Raw genomic sequence first — 17660 nt, 5'->3', positions numbered from 1 at the left:
ATATGCAATTTTTAATTTATTCAAACTGTACACCGTTATTTTCGATTTTAAATTGAATTAGAAAAGTTATATCACAGAATTAAATTGACTATCAGTCATAATATTACTGACGCTAAATAGCATCTTTTAAGATTCTCTCACGCTGGAAAAAGTGAAAAATCTGTTGCGAAAAGCGTTAACTTTTCGCTAAAGTTTGAACTTGGATCCCTTATTATTTCGTTCTCTATTTTAATTGTACAGGAGAAGAGAGTATTGGCTCTAATATTAATTACTGAACGCAATTTAATCATTGCTTACTGTATAATATTACGATGAGCCAATTAGTGTGTTAAATATTTAAATAAATTACAGAAATTCGTTTTTTTTCCTCTAATTTTTTTCTTTAAACTAAAATATTCTTATCGCCGCTATCACGGACACTGCCGATAAGCAGTAACGGAAACTGTTAATGAAATTTCGACAGAATTTGCACTGTATTCTAAACAAATGCATTGACATTTTATTGTTTGCCATCATTAAGGACACAGTATTATCGTCGTTTGAATCGTAACTGCGATAATGGGCAAACTTTCCCTCGTGTTGCAAAAACACTAAAAATACACACCGTTATTCCTCCCATCTAATTACAATAATAATAGCCGCGTAACGGCCCGCCTCGATGCCGCACGAATTTACATAAACGTCCGGTACACTTCATTATCGCGGCTATCGATCGTGGAAACGACCGGGGGTAGAGGAATCGGGCCGAGTCATTCGAGATGGATCTCATTTAGATTCCTATTCTCGATCGCGTCCCGCGATTTTCGGAGCCGGCGGCTTTACTTGGCGAGATGGACCGGTGCACCCGTGCTAGCCGCGTTTCCGGCCGAACGCGTCTCGCCCGTCGAACGAGTTTTTCTCCTCTGCGGCGTTTCTTTATGGCGATTTCTAGCAAGATTGGCCGCATCGCCCCCGCATCGCCCCCGCATCGCCCCCGCATCGACGGCTGCTCGTTCGTACACCGCCCCCGAGATGCATGCGGATGCCGTCAGTAGGGTATGCAAACGTATCTATAATAAGTGACGCGCACACGCGCGAGACACGTGCACGCCGCGCGACGTTGCGTGTGTGTGTCGCGCGACGTGTACACGCGTTGCATATACGGCACCGCCGCGCCGCATCTAATGTACACTTTTCACGTCGCGGCAAACTGCGGTGGGCACCGTAAAGATAGTCCGGGGAAGTGCACGCTGGTATTACGTGACGTGCCGCTCGATAATGATACCGCCACCGCCGCCACCGCCGCCGCCGCTGCCGTCGCACGATAAAAACAAAATGAGCGTTATACAAACGCATTCGCATACACGTGCGTATGTATACGCGCGTGCAGGCGCGCGCTACTGGATCCCCCGTATACCTACTAACGGCGAAGGTAAAGATAATGGGAAGCATCGCGCTTTAACGAAACTCCGCAACGCGTGCTGAAAATTATTCGTTCGCCTCGCCTTATCGTTCGACGTCTCGGCTCCCCCCGGGGGGATGTTATATAATATATTTCGCAAGCAGTTTCCGCTTAGCAATGATGCGACGATCGAGAACGTTCTCCCTGCTCAATTAGATTTGACTGCGAAGAAAAATATATGCGGGAAGACGGTCACGATAAACGGCAAGTCCCTTTAGATATGCGATTTAAAGCGGATTTACATTTAATCAGAACATTTTATTTAGAATTTACGGCAGATTGCTACGAGTTTGCATAGCATTCCAGTTTCTAGCGTTCCACGCATAGATTGTGGTAGAGTTGAAAAATAGTACGTCCGTGTTTTTAGAACGCCAGTAGACGGCGCATGTTTATGAGTCAGGCAAATGTCATTTCTGAATTAACGAACACCGTATTTAGATAGATCGTAATCGGGAACTTTTATCAAAACGCAAACGGACATTTGTAGTGAATTGTCATGAAAAGTTATGCTTACAAAGTGATCTTTAGATTAACGCTCGTATGCAGATCTCGAAAGTAGCGCGTGTACCTGTCAAATGTGTCAGTAGTCACAGCGAAGCGCCGGTCGGACACGCAAACGTACCGTCGCGCACTGGCGGTGCTTTCTGAATTATAAATAATGACGAAGAAACGTAACGTCAATAATATAAGGCTGCGTACAATACAAGCCGATTCCCTCATCCCGTATGCCTGATTATTACCCGACATTATCGTAATCCCCGCGGCCATATCGCGCAAAGTGCAACTCGAAATGAGACTGTATCGTCAAAGGTTCGGCGAATACGATATCCCGGTGAAACTTTTACGAACTTTTTATCGGCGCCGTCGTCAAAATCGAAAGACGATGCAGGAGCGCCCGAAGTCGGGATCGTTAAGCGCGTGCAAGGTAATACCGGTTTACGATAGTCAACCCGGTCGTGGCTATGAACGCGCGGGGGGGCTACGAAGCGAGCGCTTCACGGTGAGTGCTAGCGAGCTCTGCGAGGGGGAGGGAGGGCCAGGTGTGCTCTCGGCAAACGAGATGGATGTGCTGGATGTTCGCGTATCGCGTGACCACTCGATCAACGCCGCCGCGAGTTGACAGTGACTTACGCACCCGGGCACTCAACGAGATATGACATGCGCCACTGGTCGCGCGCCGCCCGCCGCCGATGGGGCGCCCCCATTGTTACCCTACCTGTGTACCCGCCAAACACCCTTAATCTTTCTATCTTTCATAGCCTTTGTCATCGTTCGATCGCTCACACACCCCATATTTCTCTCCTCCCCCTCCCCTCTCCCCGCGCGCTCCCCTAGACTTCCGCCTTTATCGGCCTACTTCCCGTCTCGCGAATAAAGTGCAACGTTCGTTGCGCGCCGCGATAACGTCGTTTATTTTACGCGGCGGCGGTACTTTTTTACATTAAAGCCGCATTCTATAATCGGCTCGAGCCTTCGGCGACACGCGTCGCGTAACGACGCGACGACGACGACGTCTCGACGACGAACGAGCGCACGATGTAAAGCCCGATCGCGGTGATTGACAGACAGACGGTGCGGTTACTTACCGGAATCCAGAACCGTGTATCGTGGATTTGACGTGTCGATAGGCAGCATATCTCGCACCCAGGAGATGATGGGCGTCGGGGATCCGACCGCGGTGCAAAGAAGGACCGCGTTGTGGCCCATCTCGACTACTTTCGTCGTCGGCGCTTGAGTGATCATCGGGAAACCCATGGGTAGATTATCCGCTGTAATCGCAAAGAGAGAGGCATCGTTAGCCATTGTAGGAGCGCTTCAAAGTCTCAAGCAATCGATACATTATGCGGTAAATATGCGTAATATTAAATACATTTAATTAAAACACATTGGGAGAAAAGCAAGAGAAATTAATTAATGCATCTCTTAGAACGAATAATATATGATAATCGTAATAAGGCAACGTATGCGGTGCAATTGATCAGAAACGTGATATTTTAGATAAGATAATCCGTTGAATATTTTAATATAAGCACATATTGTTCGTTATATTAATTTTATGAGCTTGTCGCTCCGGAAGATCGCCGTATTAATTTTTCCTGAAAGCGAGATAATATGATTTTTGATATCTTAAGATAAAGCGCGAGTTCAACGAGTTCATTGAGCTCTTACATGCTCGCATGAGCTTAATTGTATTTGTTCGAGCTTTTATACGTGCAGGCGTGTTTGCGCAAACCGAGTATAATCGATCAAAATTTTTTGACTGCTTCATCCGTTATTCATCTACAAGATGTATGATCTTAGATATTAGAATAATCAAATAATGATATATAACGAGGGGCGGGGGGGGGTGAAAGTACACATGGATTAGTTGTACGGAAATAATATCTAGTCGGAAATATCGCGCGTGGCGGGAGAACGTCAAAATATTCGACGTGTACACGTCTTTTACATTGATACGAGGCAAACTTCGCGGGTCGTCAATTATATATCGGACGTGTCGTAGAGTAGATCCGAATAGCCCTCTGCGGATCGTAGACGGGCATCCGGCGACTGGTCTCGCGGGATCGAAAGTTAGGAAAAGCCACTGGAACTGGTCGGCCAGGCCATTCCCATTTCCCATCGCGGAAAACAGATCTTCCGTCCCTCGGAAGGCAGCCCGCTGATATGGATAGATGCGCGGGAATGCCGATGCGATCAGGATTGGAATCACAGAATTCAATATACCGTGCGGAGATCTTTTGAAAGAATCTGCCAAAAAGATGAAACAAATCGCGTGATTCTCGTTTGGAATTTTTATTTCTTTTTACATAATTGAAATAAATGTCTAGCAGAGGATTTTAATTATTTGGTAGTTTTCAGTTTTCTTAACATATGTGTATTTTTCGTTTCATAATTTCTTGAAGCGATTGCGTGAGAGATGTACAAATAATAGGAATTCGTTTTGTTTTTAACAATGAAAGAGAAACACACTGAGCTAATTAAAATAGACAGATGTCTGTCAAGACGTTGTAGATATCCAAGAAGATTACATTACGTGAAAAGCAAAGCGATATTTATAAAATAGTAGCTACGCGACGATAAATCGAATTTTCGTGGATTTTAATAGGCCGTACGCTACGAGCCTGATCGATATCCAATTAAAAGATATGTTTGATAGAGATTGAGCGCGTCAAAGGAACGATGCACAAGTCGTGCGTGAAGTTCAGCCTCTGGGCGAGCAAGAAGATTAATTCGACCTGTTTCGAGGTACACGTGATCCGACCCACATCGCTCCCGTTCTTCATGTAATTACGACGACGCTACATTAATCCTTGGGGTGAACTCGTAGTTAAATCTAAGTTGGCGCGGCGTACGAAGTTCCGAACAACTCTCGCGATTGTCCTGCTTCCGTTTCGACGGTCCTCGTACGACAGGGATGGAGACAATTTACTCGAACCGATTTAATAACCGCCTTCCGATACTACTTACTACTAGTTGCTTACTTGAGAGACAGGCGTAGAATTTATTTTTCAAAAAAAAAATGTGAAATTAGAGATCCAATTAAGAAAATATAATATATAATAGACTCGTATATTCTAGACAAATCACGCATGCGTGAAAGAAGTGTTATATTTTTCAAATTCTTGGACTCCTCTCTGAAAATATTCTATAATTTCGTTCTACGTTTGAAATGAAAATTCTCACAGAGCTTTTCATTACGCCTTTCATTGTGCATCGTCAATAATAAATAAAAATTACGAAGATTTGATAAAAGATTTCCCCATTTCATAACGTTCAAATTACAATTTAAAAAGGAGACAGCTCTCTCTGTAATTTTTATAAATTTAACTTCTGAGGTTAAAGTTACTGGCAAGCGAACTTGAGACTTATTACAAGGCCCACAAACTGGGTGAAAGTTCGTCGTAAGGGCGCGATCAAACTGCAATTACCATCGACGCCTCGGGGTGGCTCTTAGAAAGTCCATCTTTCACAGTCTCGTCAATTACAAGAGCAATCGGAACTCGCGGACGAAGTTAGTGGTCGGCAAGTACTTTTGCGTATTCTGATCTACTCGTCTCTATTCGCGAATACATTTTAAACCAACGAACCTGTTGGAGTTTTGGTAGGCCAATCGCTTACTAATGTAAGGATGGATATATTTGAAAATTGTGCGCATTCAGTCGCTTTGTGTTCTCTTTTTTTTTCTATCTCTTTCTACAACATTCCTACAACACTGACAACTACTCGTTGACGTTATTCAAGCAGTCAGTGTTCGAACAAACTGTGAATAATAGAAAAAAATTGAATAAATATTTCTTAATTTGTTTCATCATTTTCTACTCGTCCATTTAATTCTCCTTATTGGAAGATTTTTGTGCAATAATTAATCGAAATAACAGCGTAAATGGGCTTTTCTTTTGATTAAAAAAATAAAAAATAAAAAAAAAAAAAAATTAACTTCGTCTAGTTTTATATTTCAACTGAACGACGTTATTACATCAAGTGAATTTCCTCTATTTTAGAATCTATATTGTTTGCAATAATAACATCCGTAGAAAGGTTAAATTAAAAATAATATCTGATTTCGTTGGAGTTACTGTTAAATCGAGATTAATAAGTATATAAATTAATAGGCTATTTTATCTGCCGAATTAACGGTCCTTCTCTCAACACGAACAGAGGGGGGAAAATTTAATTATCTCATTATATAATTTATTCGCTTCAACGAGAAATTTAGCTTCGTCGCTTTCCAAACGCAAGTCATGATAACGTGGATGCCATTCATGCACATTACCATCACACATATAGCGAAAACACTCGAGCTAATAGAAGATGCACGAGATGTACGATCCAATCGAGGAATTGCCGGGCTCCCATGTACAGCGCGCAAAGGTGAAACTATCGCAAATAGGTCAAGCAATTTACCGGCTCTTTACTAGCATGGTTGTAACTATTGTGCATTAAGGCACTCGAAGCTATTATAGAAGTCGCTCCTTCTTTCTTCCGCTTGCTCGCTAGAATCTGTCAAATTCAACGAGATTCGCGTGCTATTAACGCGAGGAAGAGGTCGATGGGACAGAGCGATGCTCGACAACCTCCGAGGATTTTCTCGGGGTCTTCCTATCGTCCCTCCCTCTCTATTGTCTTCTTCCGCGGCGCCGCTTCTTTGTCCTCGTTATCGTCCGAGTTATCCCGACGCGCGGCTGCGCCAATTATATCGGCGGCCGAGAGAGCGTTTCGCGGCTGACAATAGAAATCGCCTGCAGACTTTCCGCGTGGCCCCCCGCAGCCATTTCCACCCTCTCTCCTTTTCCACCCGCATATCCTCTTTCCTACGCGCGCGCTTTTCCACCGGCGACAACAAACAATACAAGCGCCCGACGTCGACCGCGTCGCAACGACAACAAAGTCGTCGGCAAAGCTATTGTCCCCGCCCGGCGATCCGGCCACCGTGCCTTCCTCGTGTCCGAGGTCGCGCGACGACTATTGTACGACGAGCGGAGAACGAGTACGACGACAACGGCGACGACAACGAAGATGACGACCGTCGCCGCCGCCGCCGCCGCCGCCGCTGCCTTTTCCGCAAAAGACGTGATTTTGCGGGAATTTGTCTTCCTTCCCGGCCCTCATTCTCCTTACGGCGTTCTTTCGCTCCTGACTTTTCCTTCTTTGCTTGCGATTTCTTGCTTTGCACGCCACTTGGCTATGCACGCAAATGCGCGCGCGTAAAAGCGCGAATATGATGGACCGAGCGCACGTGGACGAGTTATTGTCGGGGATGAACGCCTTCCTTTTTACAATTTCTTTTTACGACGCTTTGCACCGTTACTTTCTCTCTCTCTCTCTCTCTCTCTCTCTTTCGCTTTATCTCTATTCGCACATCGACTTTTTTTTACCGTTATATTTGGATTTATGTTTGCCGCAACGCGATCGTAACATCAGAGTTTCACGCGAGAAGAGATTTTTCTTTCTGGAGATTCTTGCCCGACAACATACAAGACACAAGATTAAGTTACAGACTGTGTACACGCTCTGTTAACTTTGCGAAATGACGAAAAATATATCGAGTATACTTCTCTCACATTGCTCGCAGATGCGCACAATTCTATACAGAACTATCAAGTGATTAAAGACAGATCTACTGATAACATTTCCTATTGTGCTAATGTCTGACTCTATAATGACATTCTCTACTGGCGTCAGTTGTCGCTTAATTTCCGCGCGACGGATCTTTAACTTTTTGATTAAGGATGTTTTGGCTATATAATAACGAGCTACAAGTTATCGAAATTAAAAAAATAAAAGCTCATCTAGGTTTATTCTTATGTTTTCTAATTAACAATACAAAAATTGATCTGAACTAGCTGCAAAGAAGAAAGCAATAAAAAATTTGATTTATATAACGATTTTTGCAGCGAAAATCTTTACTATATTTTGCTGCAGTTTTAAATAAATAATTTTTAAATGAGTAAGCGGATCTAAATGAATTTTTGCACGAATATTTGTTAGTTTTATTAGTAAAAATTTTGATTTAATTGATAATTCTCCATCAAATTTGTAAAACGCGATTTCACACAAGAATCAAGGATAAACAAAAAATTAAATAGCTTTTAAATCAATAAGTAAATTGTGTTCAAATTTTACACAAATACACAAACGTAATACTAGAATATTCTGAAATTTTTACATTTTTGGTAATGTTTTGAGATATTACTCATGCAAATTTAATATCACGATGGCAATCGGAAGATATCAACGTGATATAAAATCCATTTCGAATTGATGCCATTGGCAGCAATTAAAATAATTAAAGTACAAAATAAAAGTCCCCGTAATAGAATATCAACTGTCGCCGTTGATGCCCGCGCATCGATTTACTTCACCTCGGAGGCGGATATATGAAAAGAACGTTGAGGCATCGCGACGATTTGTCCTCTTTCGCGTTCTCGCTCTCGTCCTCCATCTTCCGTCTTATCGCATCATCCGGCGAGTCCGCGTTTCGTCCAAGTGAAACACAATGGAGAGAAATCAACGAGGAATGATCGGGCTCAAATAGTTCGTTTTATTCCCATCTCTTTAGTTTCGCTCGTGGAGGATCCTTTTATCGTTACTTTCGACGTTACTCTCGCGTCGCGATCGTAAGATTTCAAGGTACACACACTCCACGAGAAGGGAGGAGGGAAAATGCTGCGCTTTTTCCGTTCGACGTTTCCGTGAAGGGTCGGCGGTCGGCGGCGGTCGTGAAAAAAAAAAGAAGGTTCTGACTGATCTCTTTGGCACCCTCGTTTTACGAGGAGACGCTTACGTACAGGCGATAAAGGAATTGTTTTCTTAGAGGGTCGAAGTTATATATAAAGGGCTCGGCAGAGCGCCCTTTTAAAAGCGAATGGCGCGGCGAGCGCTTCTTCGGGATTTTGTTGACTCTTCCCCGCTCCGACGATTCTACGAGCGATGCGCGCGCGCGCGCGCGCGGTTCTAGCGTTTCGTAACATGTATTTCCGCAAAATTTGCGCGTTGCCGAGCCGCAACCGTATTTGCCATTGGCTGCAAATATTTGCTCTATCTCAGCCGACGGCGAAAACGAATATAATAGGAATAAATCGTAATTTTAACAGTGCTGTTTCGTGTATTTGATTGAGCAACAGGTGATCAATTCGTGCGGCCCCAAAACGCTCTCTTCTCTGTTATCATTCGGCTCATACATAATTGATAACGGGTTAAAGCAAATGTGGGAGCCGATCTTTATTGACGAAAAAAATAGAAGGCCAATGAGTGGGGAAAAATGAATTCGCCGGTGTCGTTACGACCGAGGTTGCCGCGAGATATAACCGGATGTACGACAGCCTCGAATTCGGCGATTTCTCACGGGATCTCGGGGAATCCACGAATCGAGGGGGTGGTCCGCGCGAGTTCCACGTCGAATCTCTGAAATATCGACGGCTTACGGGATCGTGTCGCGAGAACGAGGGTGCGTGTCGAATCATCGTTTGTCGCGCATAAATTCTCCTCGCGCGACGTTACACGAAAATAAGAGCGCGCGGCGCGACGCGGCGTGGTATAGGCCTCGCGCGCGGCGACTTTGAAAATCCCGAGAATCAAACTCGCCGGACGCATAAATAACATCGTCGTAACTGCGGGGAAATAATAAATTTCCGTCTTCCGTCTTTCCGGCGCGAGATAGCGTATCGCGGCCCGTATGTAATACAAAAACGTGACTGGCGCCTCGAATAATCAGTAGATTTTTCGAGGGAAAAAGCAGCCCGGGGGGCAGAGAAAACGCGCCCGAGAAAATCGATACGGCCATCGCCGCCGCCGCGCGTCTCCTCTCGTACCTCCTTTTCCCCCGATGCTTGAATTGAATCGCCTTCGACTTTCGTAATCGGAGTCGCAAATATTCGTCGCAATGTATCTCGCGATACATACCCCGGGTGCGGCATCTGGAAACGACATCTCTCCGGAGATGTGCAGCCCCCAGACTTTGCGACGGACGAAGGCCGTTACGTTGTCCTCACGTCGGAGGTTCCCAATGTTCCAGTCGATTCGGAACGATCGAACGATCCGGATACTTTCGTGCAAATTTCGAATATTCGCAGAAAGAGAGAGAGAGAGAGAGAGAGAGAGAGAGAGAGAGAGAGAGAGAGAGAGAGAAGGAGTAGTCTGTATATTTTCACATTCTCTTACAATCTCGCTTTTCAAATATTTCTTTTGAAAGAAATGCACGAAGATGAGAAACATGTAGCACATCTTTATAATCATATTTGTAACACGTTTACATATATCGTTGTAGTAATTGGGCGTGTCTCGGAGTTTGCTTATTCCCAGGATTGCTCGGTAGATTTTTCAAAGTAGATTTTTTATTTCAATGTTTTCGGCCGAAATTTCCTTTGCATCTCATTTGGACGCGAGATTGAGAACTACGAGAAAGCAATCGGACTCCGATAGTTCCGCTATCCGGCTACGAAATATTTTGCCAATTCACTCGAAACTTTCGTAGTGGTCGACCTTCTATTCGCGATCTTTGTGTGTTGACTGGTTGTGAAGTTTCTATCCCCGAGGAGATACGAGAAAGTAACCTGGGGCACTTGGATACGTCCCGAGACACTTGAGAAGTTGCCGGATGAAAGAGTGACAGGCCAACGGAGTTCGTACCTGGGCCAAGGGGAGAACTAACACGAAGATTTGCGTGCGGGATGGCGGAGTTTCCATCTACCATTGGTTGGCTTTCTCGAGCCGCGGGTGGTGCAATTTAGGCGATATACCTATAGATATGAGAACGATCTTGTTGCGATCCGCAGGGAATATTTTCCGCGCATCGAAAGCAGCCGCGGGCCACAGGATGTTACAATTATATGAAATAGATGGTCATGTAAATAGATTGCGTTGTTTCGATTAATTTATCGAATGCTTTTTTGCTGAAGTGCTTTTCTCTGTTTCCCGAGAAATTTCAAAATGTATAAGGTAATGAATATTGTGAGAATATCATAACGAGATAATACAACAATATTGGGTGGAAAACATAACAATAGATCACGCAATACGTATTGCATATCGGATATAATGAGAACATAACAAATATCGAAGTCTGTGCGGATTTCACTAGATTTATTAAGCCGTCTTTTATTTATCGATTATGTGATTAACTTAGAATCAGTTTTCTTCGATAACTGACTCAAATAGTTTTTGACTCGTACACAATTAAAAAATAATCTGTTTTCAATTTAATTTACAATAGAATTGCCGTCAGATTTCTAACGTGGAAATAATTGATAAAAGTTAAAAAATAAAATTTACTAATGAAAAATTTTTAGATGTTTTCGATAAAGAAAGATCGATTGGAAAATAATAGCAAAAAGTAGCTCATTTTAGATACTTTTTTGATTCTTTTTTTTTAATATTGCCGTAGGTAAAAACGATTAATAAATGAACAGGATATTTTTTTTTCGCAGAAATAATACAATGACAAGACACGATTAATCATTCGCTAATTGTAATATAAAAGTGCTTTCTCGTAATAATTAAACATCCACGCACGTCCGATCCGCTAAGTCATCAAATGCTATTAACTTTCACGATTTCGTAATTGCGCCCGCATTTCTTGATGTCCCGTAATACTAAATTATGTTAGCGCCAGAACGTAGCACGAATAACGGATGACTCAGCGGATTTTCAATCGCACCGGGACGAATACGGTAGTACGTACGCATCTGTAATGATTGCGTCATCGTCTGAAATAAAATTCACGTCCGGCCATGGAGGCAAAGGGAATTAATCGCTGTCGGTTCCAAGTGAGAGCGCCGGCCAATAAGGGACGTGCCAATAAACCACGTAGGATAAAATCCGCCGTAAAAGTCTCAGGAAAACGCGCCTTCATAATTCAAGCATATGCGGCGATGCAGCTGCAGGCGTACTTTCTGGACATGAACATATTTATGAGGTGTCCCAGAAATCGCATAATTTTCCTTCAAATTTTTTTAGCAACAATTTGATTAGACGATCAATCTCTCTTTCAATCCGTCGATTTCTAACAATAAATAATTTAATAAATAATAAATATTTTAGTAAGTTTCAAATTAAGTTATTTCAATTATAAGCAATATTTTAGTAAATTTCAAATCAAGTTATTTTAAGGCAAATTTGATTCAAAGTTAAGTAAAAAAACAGAGCCATTTGTTTACTATAATTCTTCATTCTTGGATTGCTTGCAATTTAATTAGTAGTACATCGAACATACCGCTAATACTCTTGTTGAGAAGAAATCGATTTAAAACTGACAGAATGAGAGAGCTTGCTGCGGTGCGTTTGGAACGTTCTGTATATACCCCCATATATTGGCCTCACGTCATTTCAAGAGAAATCGATCTATGCGAAATTGCCCTGAGTCGCAGAAAAAGAGCCCCTCGAGTTCGAGGCGCCGGTGCAAATCGCTCCAAAACGAAGCGAAGAAAACGTCACGAAATCGGAAAATTAAGTTCGGGAATGGCGAAAGATGCGATCAAATTCTTACCGAAGATGCTTGCTGACACAGCGTGAAAATTTCTCATTAAAACAGATCATTTTTACACGCCCTTAATATATTTTTTGTATATTTGTGCTTCAAAGATTATATAATAACAATAAATTTTCCAGACAATATGTGTTCCCGCTATTATCAGCAATTACTCGCAAGAAATATTCGCAAATTATCTCGCAACAGACAGTTATCTCGTCTTTCGTTTTAAGGGTCTTCATCCGATTCTGTAGAGAAAGAGCGAGAGCCGGAAATACGCAGTAAACTCGTGGGTTAAAGCTCTCGGTAGGAACGTTACGTCGAAAAACGAGTACGCGACATGGTGTACGGCGCGATCTAACGATACTGCGCGAATGACGTTTGGTCTTCCTTTTCCTGCTTCACGGTGCGCTCATTTTTCTCGGACACGATTGGAGAAAACCCGAGACCCGTTGGCGCGCGGGCGGGTTGTAATCGCTTCGCCAACAAGTACGTCGAGCGTCACGCTAGTTAACTTCATTAAACGAAGAACCGGGGCGGTGCAGGCTACATTACCGGAATATAAAAGCTTGTCTCTCGGAGTTGCACTAATGTTCCGATGCCGGCGGCAGGTGGTGTAAAAGGATACAGGAAAGCGGAGGATGGAGAGGAGGCGAGCGGGTGGTTTCGTAATATCCGAGCTACCCTCTCAACGAGTCGGCCCGCCTTAACAGGGCCTCGCATCGAGTAGGTAGGTTGGTTTCGAGCGGCGGCTCTTAAGGGATTAAGCTTTAAAGCCAAACTCGCCTTGGACGCTCGAGACGAGCGCGGGGCGTGAAGAGGGATCGAAGAAAGTCGTCCTAAATCGTCGTTTGATCTCGTGATTAATACCGTTGGCTTTACAAGTTGGCGAGATGAATGGAGCGAAACCTGTGGATGGTCTCTGTATCGAGAGAGGATGGCTCGTGGAAAAGTGAACGTGACGTGGAACAAGATCGTTCTATTCTATCGTGAGGGACGGAAAAGAAAAACGACAAGTCCGACGGTCGAAGTTGTCGTAGTTTTTCGTTCGAACATCGCGTCGCTCGTCGCCAACGCAGCAAACGTCTTCGTTCTAATTCCTTTTAACTACGAATCGCTGCGACAGGCTATTTCATAATTATCTTTACGTTGCCGTTTTAATCTTGAGATACTGTTGCGAACGCAATGGTTTATCTTGCCTGATAATCGTAACTAGATTTTCAAGTACAAGCTTCGCGTGATTTTCCTGCGAGGAATATTTAATATTCTAATGCTTGACTTTTTGCTTCGATGCAAAAGCAGTAACGCGGTGGAGCTCCGTGAACTGCGTCATTCGTATTCAAATAGAAGGAAAATAGGAATAGTATTTTGGAATTAAATACAGAGTAATGTTTCCACATGTAATCGTCTGCCCGCCCAATTAATTAAGAGAGTTACCGTAAGCATTTTGTAGAACTATGATCGCGGACATTACGATCTTCCGGTAGAATTACGATCCGCATGAGGGCTACAAGAGAGGATTATGAGGGACACGAGTCCTTTTCAAAGGAATAATTACTGTTTACGCCATCTTGGATTACAGCGATTATATTTCACGATGCGAAATGGACTCTTAGGGATAAGCTCCCGCGTCACAAATGCTCCCCTTTCGTCTTTTTTTTTCTGGGTAAGCTTAATGAACAGCCAACGTGTATTCCAAATATTTCATTTTAATCCCGTTCCACTCTCCGAGGATGAATGTGCCCTTCACCCTTCATCTTAAACAATAAATCGCATAAAACGCTGCGATTACCGTCGCGTTTAATGTTCGTATCCAATGCCATTAACGGTACGATTCTCTACTTCAATGGAATAGCGGAATCCGTTTTAACAATCTTATTCTATTACCAGGATGAACAGAAAATCGCTAAGAAAAAAAAAGAAAGATTTTGTTTCATATTTGTTCCATCGTCCCGCTTCTTCAATTTTTTTTTTGTTTGTTTGCCCTGAAGTATCTCGCATTCTCGAAAAATAGAAGCTAGATTATTGTCCTCTGCGTTCCTCCTTCTTCTTATCTACGAATTTTAGTTTAACTAAAAAAAATTTCAGTTTACATTTTACATTCATATCCTCTTTATTCGAGTATGAGATGTAAAGCGTGTAAACTTAATGAAAAAAAAGGGGAAAGATGTAATAGTTTAAATGGAAATACTCTTGTTTAAAGAATATTGATTAATTCTATTCTAGTTTCGTGTTGTGCAAGATGCAATTCTGGTAAAGCAGCGATAAAATTGTAGAGAATAAAGCTGAATGACGTCGCTCATTTAATTGCGGACAGCTATTGCCGCGACTCACTTAAAATTGCCGCGTCGAATTTCGTGTATTAAGCCGCTTGTCACAACTATCGGAAAGGCAGCAGAACCTGTCACAATAATACGGTTTCGATGTAAAAGTGGCAAATGGTGGCGAATCGACGTTATCGATGGTAAAATAAATGGAGCGGCGGCGCGTTGATACGCTGGTAGTTAAAGTGCAAAACCTCGTACACCGATATTCCATAATTTCACGGAAAAAGTGAGGTGCGGAAACTTTCGTTGTATGATTTCCCAACGGTCGGCTTCTAAATAGGTATCGAAAACGGTGGATGCGTTTATTTTTTAATACCCCTGGGATTTTTCTTATTCATTCTACGTGGTGGGGTGGTTGCGATAAAAATTTCAAGTACGATGGCTTTTGAAGAGCAAACAGACTTTTGAAAAGTAAATATACTATTCTTGTAAACAGAATAATCGACTTTGATTTAACTACGCTCGTTGCAACGGCCTTAATAATAAACTGCCGACTGCAAAGCGATTAATTTTAAATCTTTCCCCCGTTCGTTGCATAATTAATCATTTTATAAATAAACTTGTTTTTCTTATCTGTAAAATGGTTATTTTGCACGATTATTGTTTTCAGAACAAATATCAGAAAATACGTAGCGCAACTCTTCGTAATTCGCGAATAGCTATGATATTCCGGGAAAATATTTTATAGTTTGAGCAAAGGTTAGGTGTAATATAAATTCAACGTTGATAGAATCGTAATTATTAAAATGAAAATACAGATGATTTTAAAATAAAATATTTTTTTTTCCGATGGCCACAAACAAGTTACCTCGTAATTTACGAAAGCAACTTTGAGCGCGTTGCCTTTTCGATATAATTACAACAAGGGGTATGCTTTCGGCCGATAATTTCATCACCGGTTGACTTCGCTTGACTACGATACGGTAATTAGGGAACGCAACACGGGCTGTTCCCTGTATTACTTGGCGCCCGTGTATTCAGGTCGAGATGCACGGACCTCTGAATGCACCACCGACAGACGACAGCCGGCAGATCGAAGATGCATCGCCGGAGTCATCCGATGCGCGGCCCCGTTGTAATGCGCTTACCGTATCACAACGGCGAGCAATTAGCCGGCTAATTGCAAGGAGGAAACGTTCCACTGTCTCTAATGTCCCGTGCCCCGTAGAGTTCAATAGGCCTTTGTGTTGTTTATGCGGGGCAAACTTTGTTACCGGCCGTTTGATCGTCAAGCTGGGAAGATGTGGCGAGCACCGACGTCGCTTTTCGCATTATTGTTCAATTTTCATTGTCAACGATGAGTCTCTCATCGTCCCGTCGCGTTGGAATTTAACGAGCGACACTTTGTACACTCAATAATCACACCGTAATTTTTAATTGGATACAAAGGCAACGACGTACATAGTATCTAAAAAAAAAAAAAATCATGTCAAATTATCTGATAATTTTAAAGCCGATTTTTCTCTAGAGAAAACGTTAAGCCACGTATCGTAATTTTTTTTTATCTTCAACTGTATCTTGATAAATCACGAACTGAAATTCTCGGAGAAATTATTACGTATTATATTTAAATATAGTAAGTGAATGATATTTATTTAACTGCATACAAGCAGACAATCCATTAACGGCGCTTTTACTTAGTTTGTTAGAATTAAAAGATTTAAAATTAATAGAACATAAAAGCATTTCAAAGTAAAAAGAATTAACATTCTAGTAGACTAATGTAATTCTATTGTAAAATTCAGAGATTTGGACTCGGTGTATCGTTAACTCGATAAGTCCCCATTATCAGTGAGAATAAAGGATCTAAATTAAAGTTTCTGAACATCAAATTTACATTAGTCTATCTACATACACACACATACACACACATCGTATTAAAACATACTCGTACATTAGTCATATACGGTGCTCGTACATTAGTCAAATATGGTACATATATTACTCTATCCATCATGTAATTATCCATGTTACAATTATTACAATAAGTGAGTATTATTAACTTTTTCCAATCTTTTTTTGCATTATGAGAGCAGTAAATTGTGATTTGAATAAATCAAGTAAAATAATGAAAATGAGTTGCGACATGTCTCATTTTGATTTTTTGATCTCTTAAAATTACTCAATTTTACTTTAATCGAACAAAAATTTGGAGGAAACTATTAGTAAATAAATTGATAAGTAAATTGATTTGCGTACATATTTTTCGATTAAATTAAAGAAAAATTTTATTCTTTAAATAAACGTTAGACTTGATAGCACGATAGCCCATTTGCCGTAATTATTGTAAAACGTAAGAGATAGAATATATCGATCGATGTATATTTTTATATAGTTATTACTCCAGTTCGAAAACAGTACGGCTAGCGCGCAATCTCAGTGTTTGTTTTTTCGAGGTACATCGCGCATCGTTACAGTCGTGCGTACACAAGATCATCGCCCTATCATTTGAACGCCGATATCCAAACGAACAAATAGCATATGACCGGTTCATGTCGTATATATACATATGTATATGTGTGTATAGTCACATTACTTTCTGAGAAGTGAGTGTAATAAGTATTAAAAGATGCTTCACAAATAATTGAAGAATATAGTTAACGCGATGAATTGGTTCCGATTAATGCTATTAATTGATAACTTATCGAAGTGGACCAATTTCAGCATCGATGTACGTTTAACAAGTACATGGAATGATCATTAATGCCTTAACAAATGAATTTAGGTGTTTATCGGTGCATACATGGGAAATGCACGTATGCTTCAATATGTGCATATAAATTCATGCGTTGAAGAATTAATGACTCTGTGTGTACAGTCGTAATTAAACTAATGTTTTAATATTTATCATTCGCGTAAATTCGACGTTTATTAATAATTTGTACGCCTTCGTCCGCTCGAGATTCATCATTTGAGTTGTAATATT

At 41.7% G+C, this 17660-nt stretch overlaps 1 protein-coding gene across 9 annotated transcripts in view; it reads right to left on the bottom strand.

The window, feature by feature from the left end:
* LOC105200931 (tyrosine-protein phosphatase Lar) overlaps positions 1-17660 on the bottom strand; it is a 225861-nt gene that overhangs the window by 37807 nt on the left and 170394 nt on the right. For all 9 annotated transcript variants that reach the window (XM_026135377.2, XM_026135373.2, XM_026135374.2 and 6 more), the window contains one exon: positions 3028-3210. In XM_026135377.2, the coding sequence (XP_025991162.1) occupies positions 3028-3210 (183 nt within the window). The remainder of the gene's footprint in view (positions 1-3027; positions 3211-17660) is intronic.

The sequence above is a fragment of the Solenopsis invicta genome, chromosome 6, assembly GCF_016802725.1.
Source record: "Solenopsis invicta isolate M01_SB chromosome 6, UNIL_Sinv_3.0, whole genome shotgun sequence".
NCBI lineage: Eukaryota > Metazoa > Arthropoda > Insecta > Hymenoptera > Formicidae > Solenopsis > Solenopsis invicta.
This window is presented reverse-complemented; position numbering and strand designations above follow the sequence as displayed.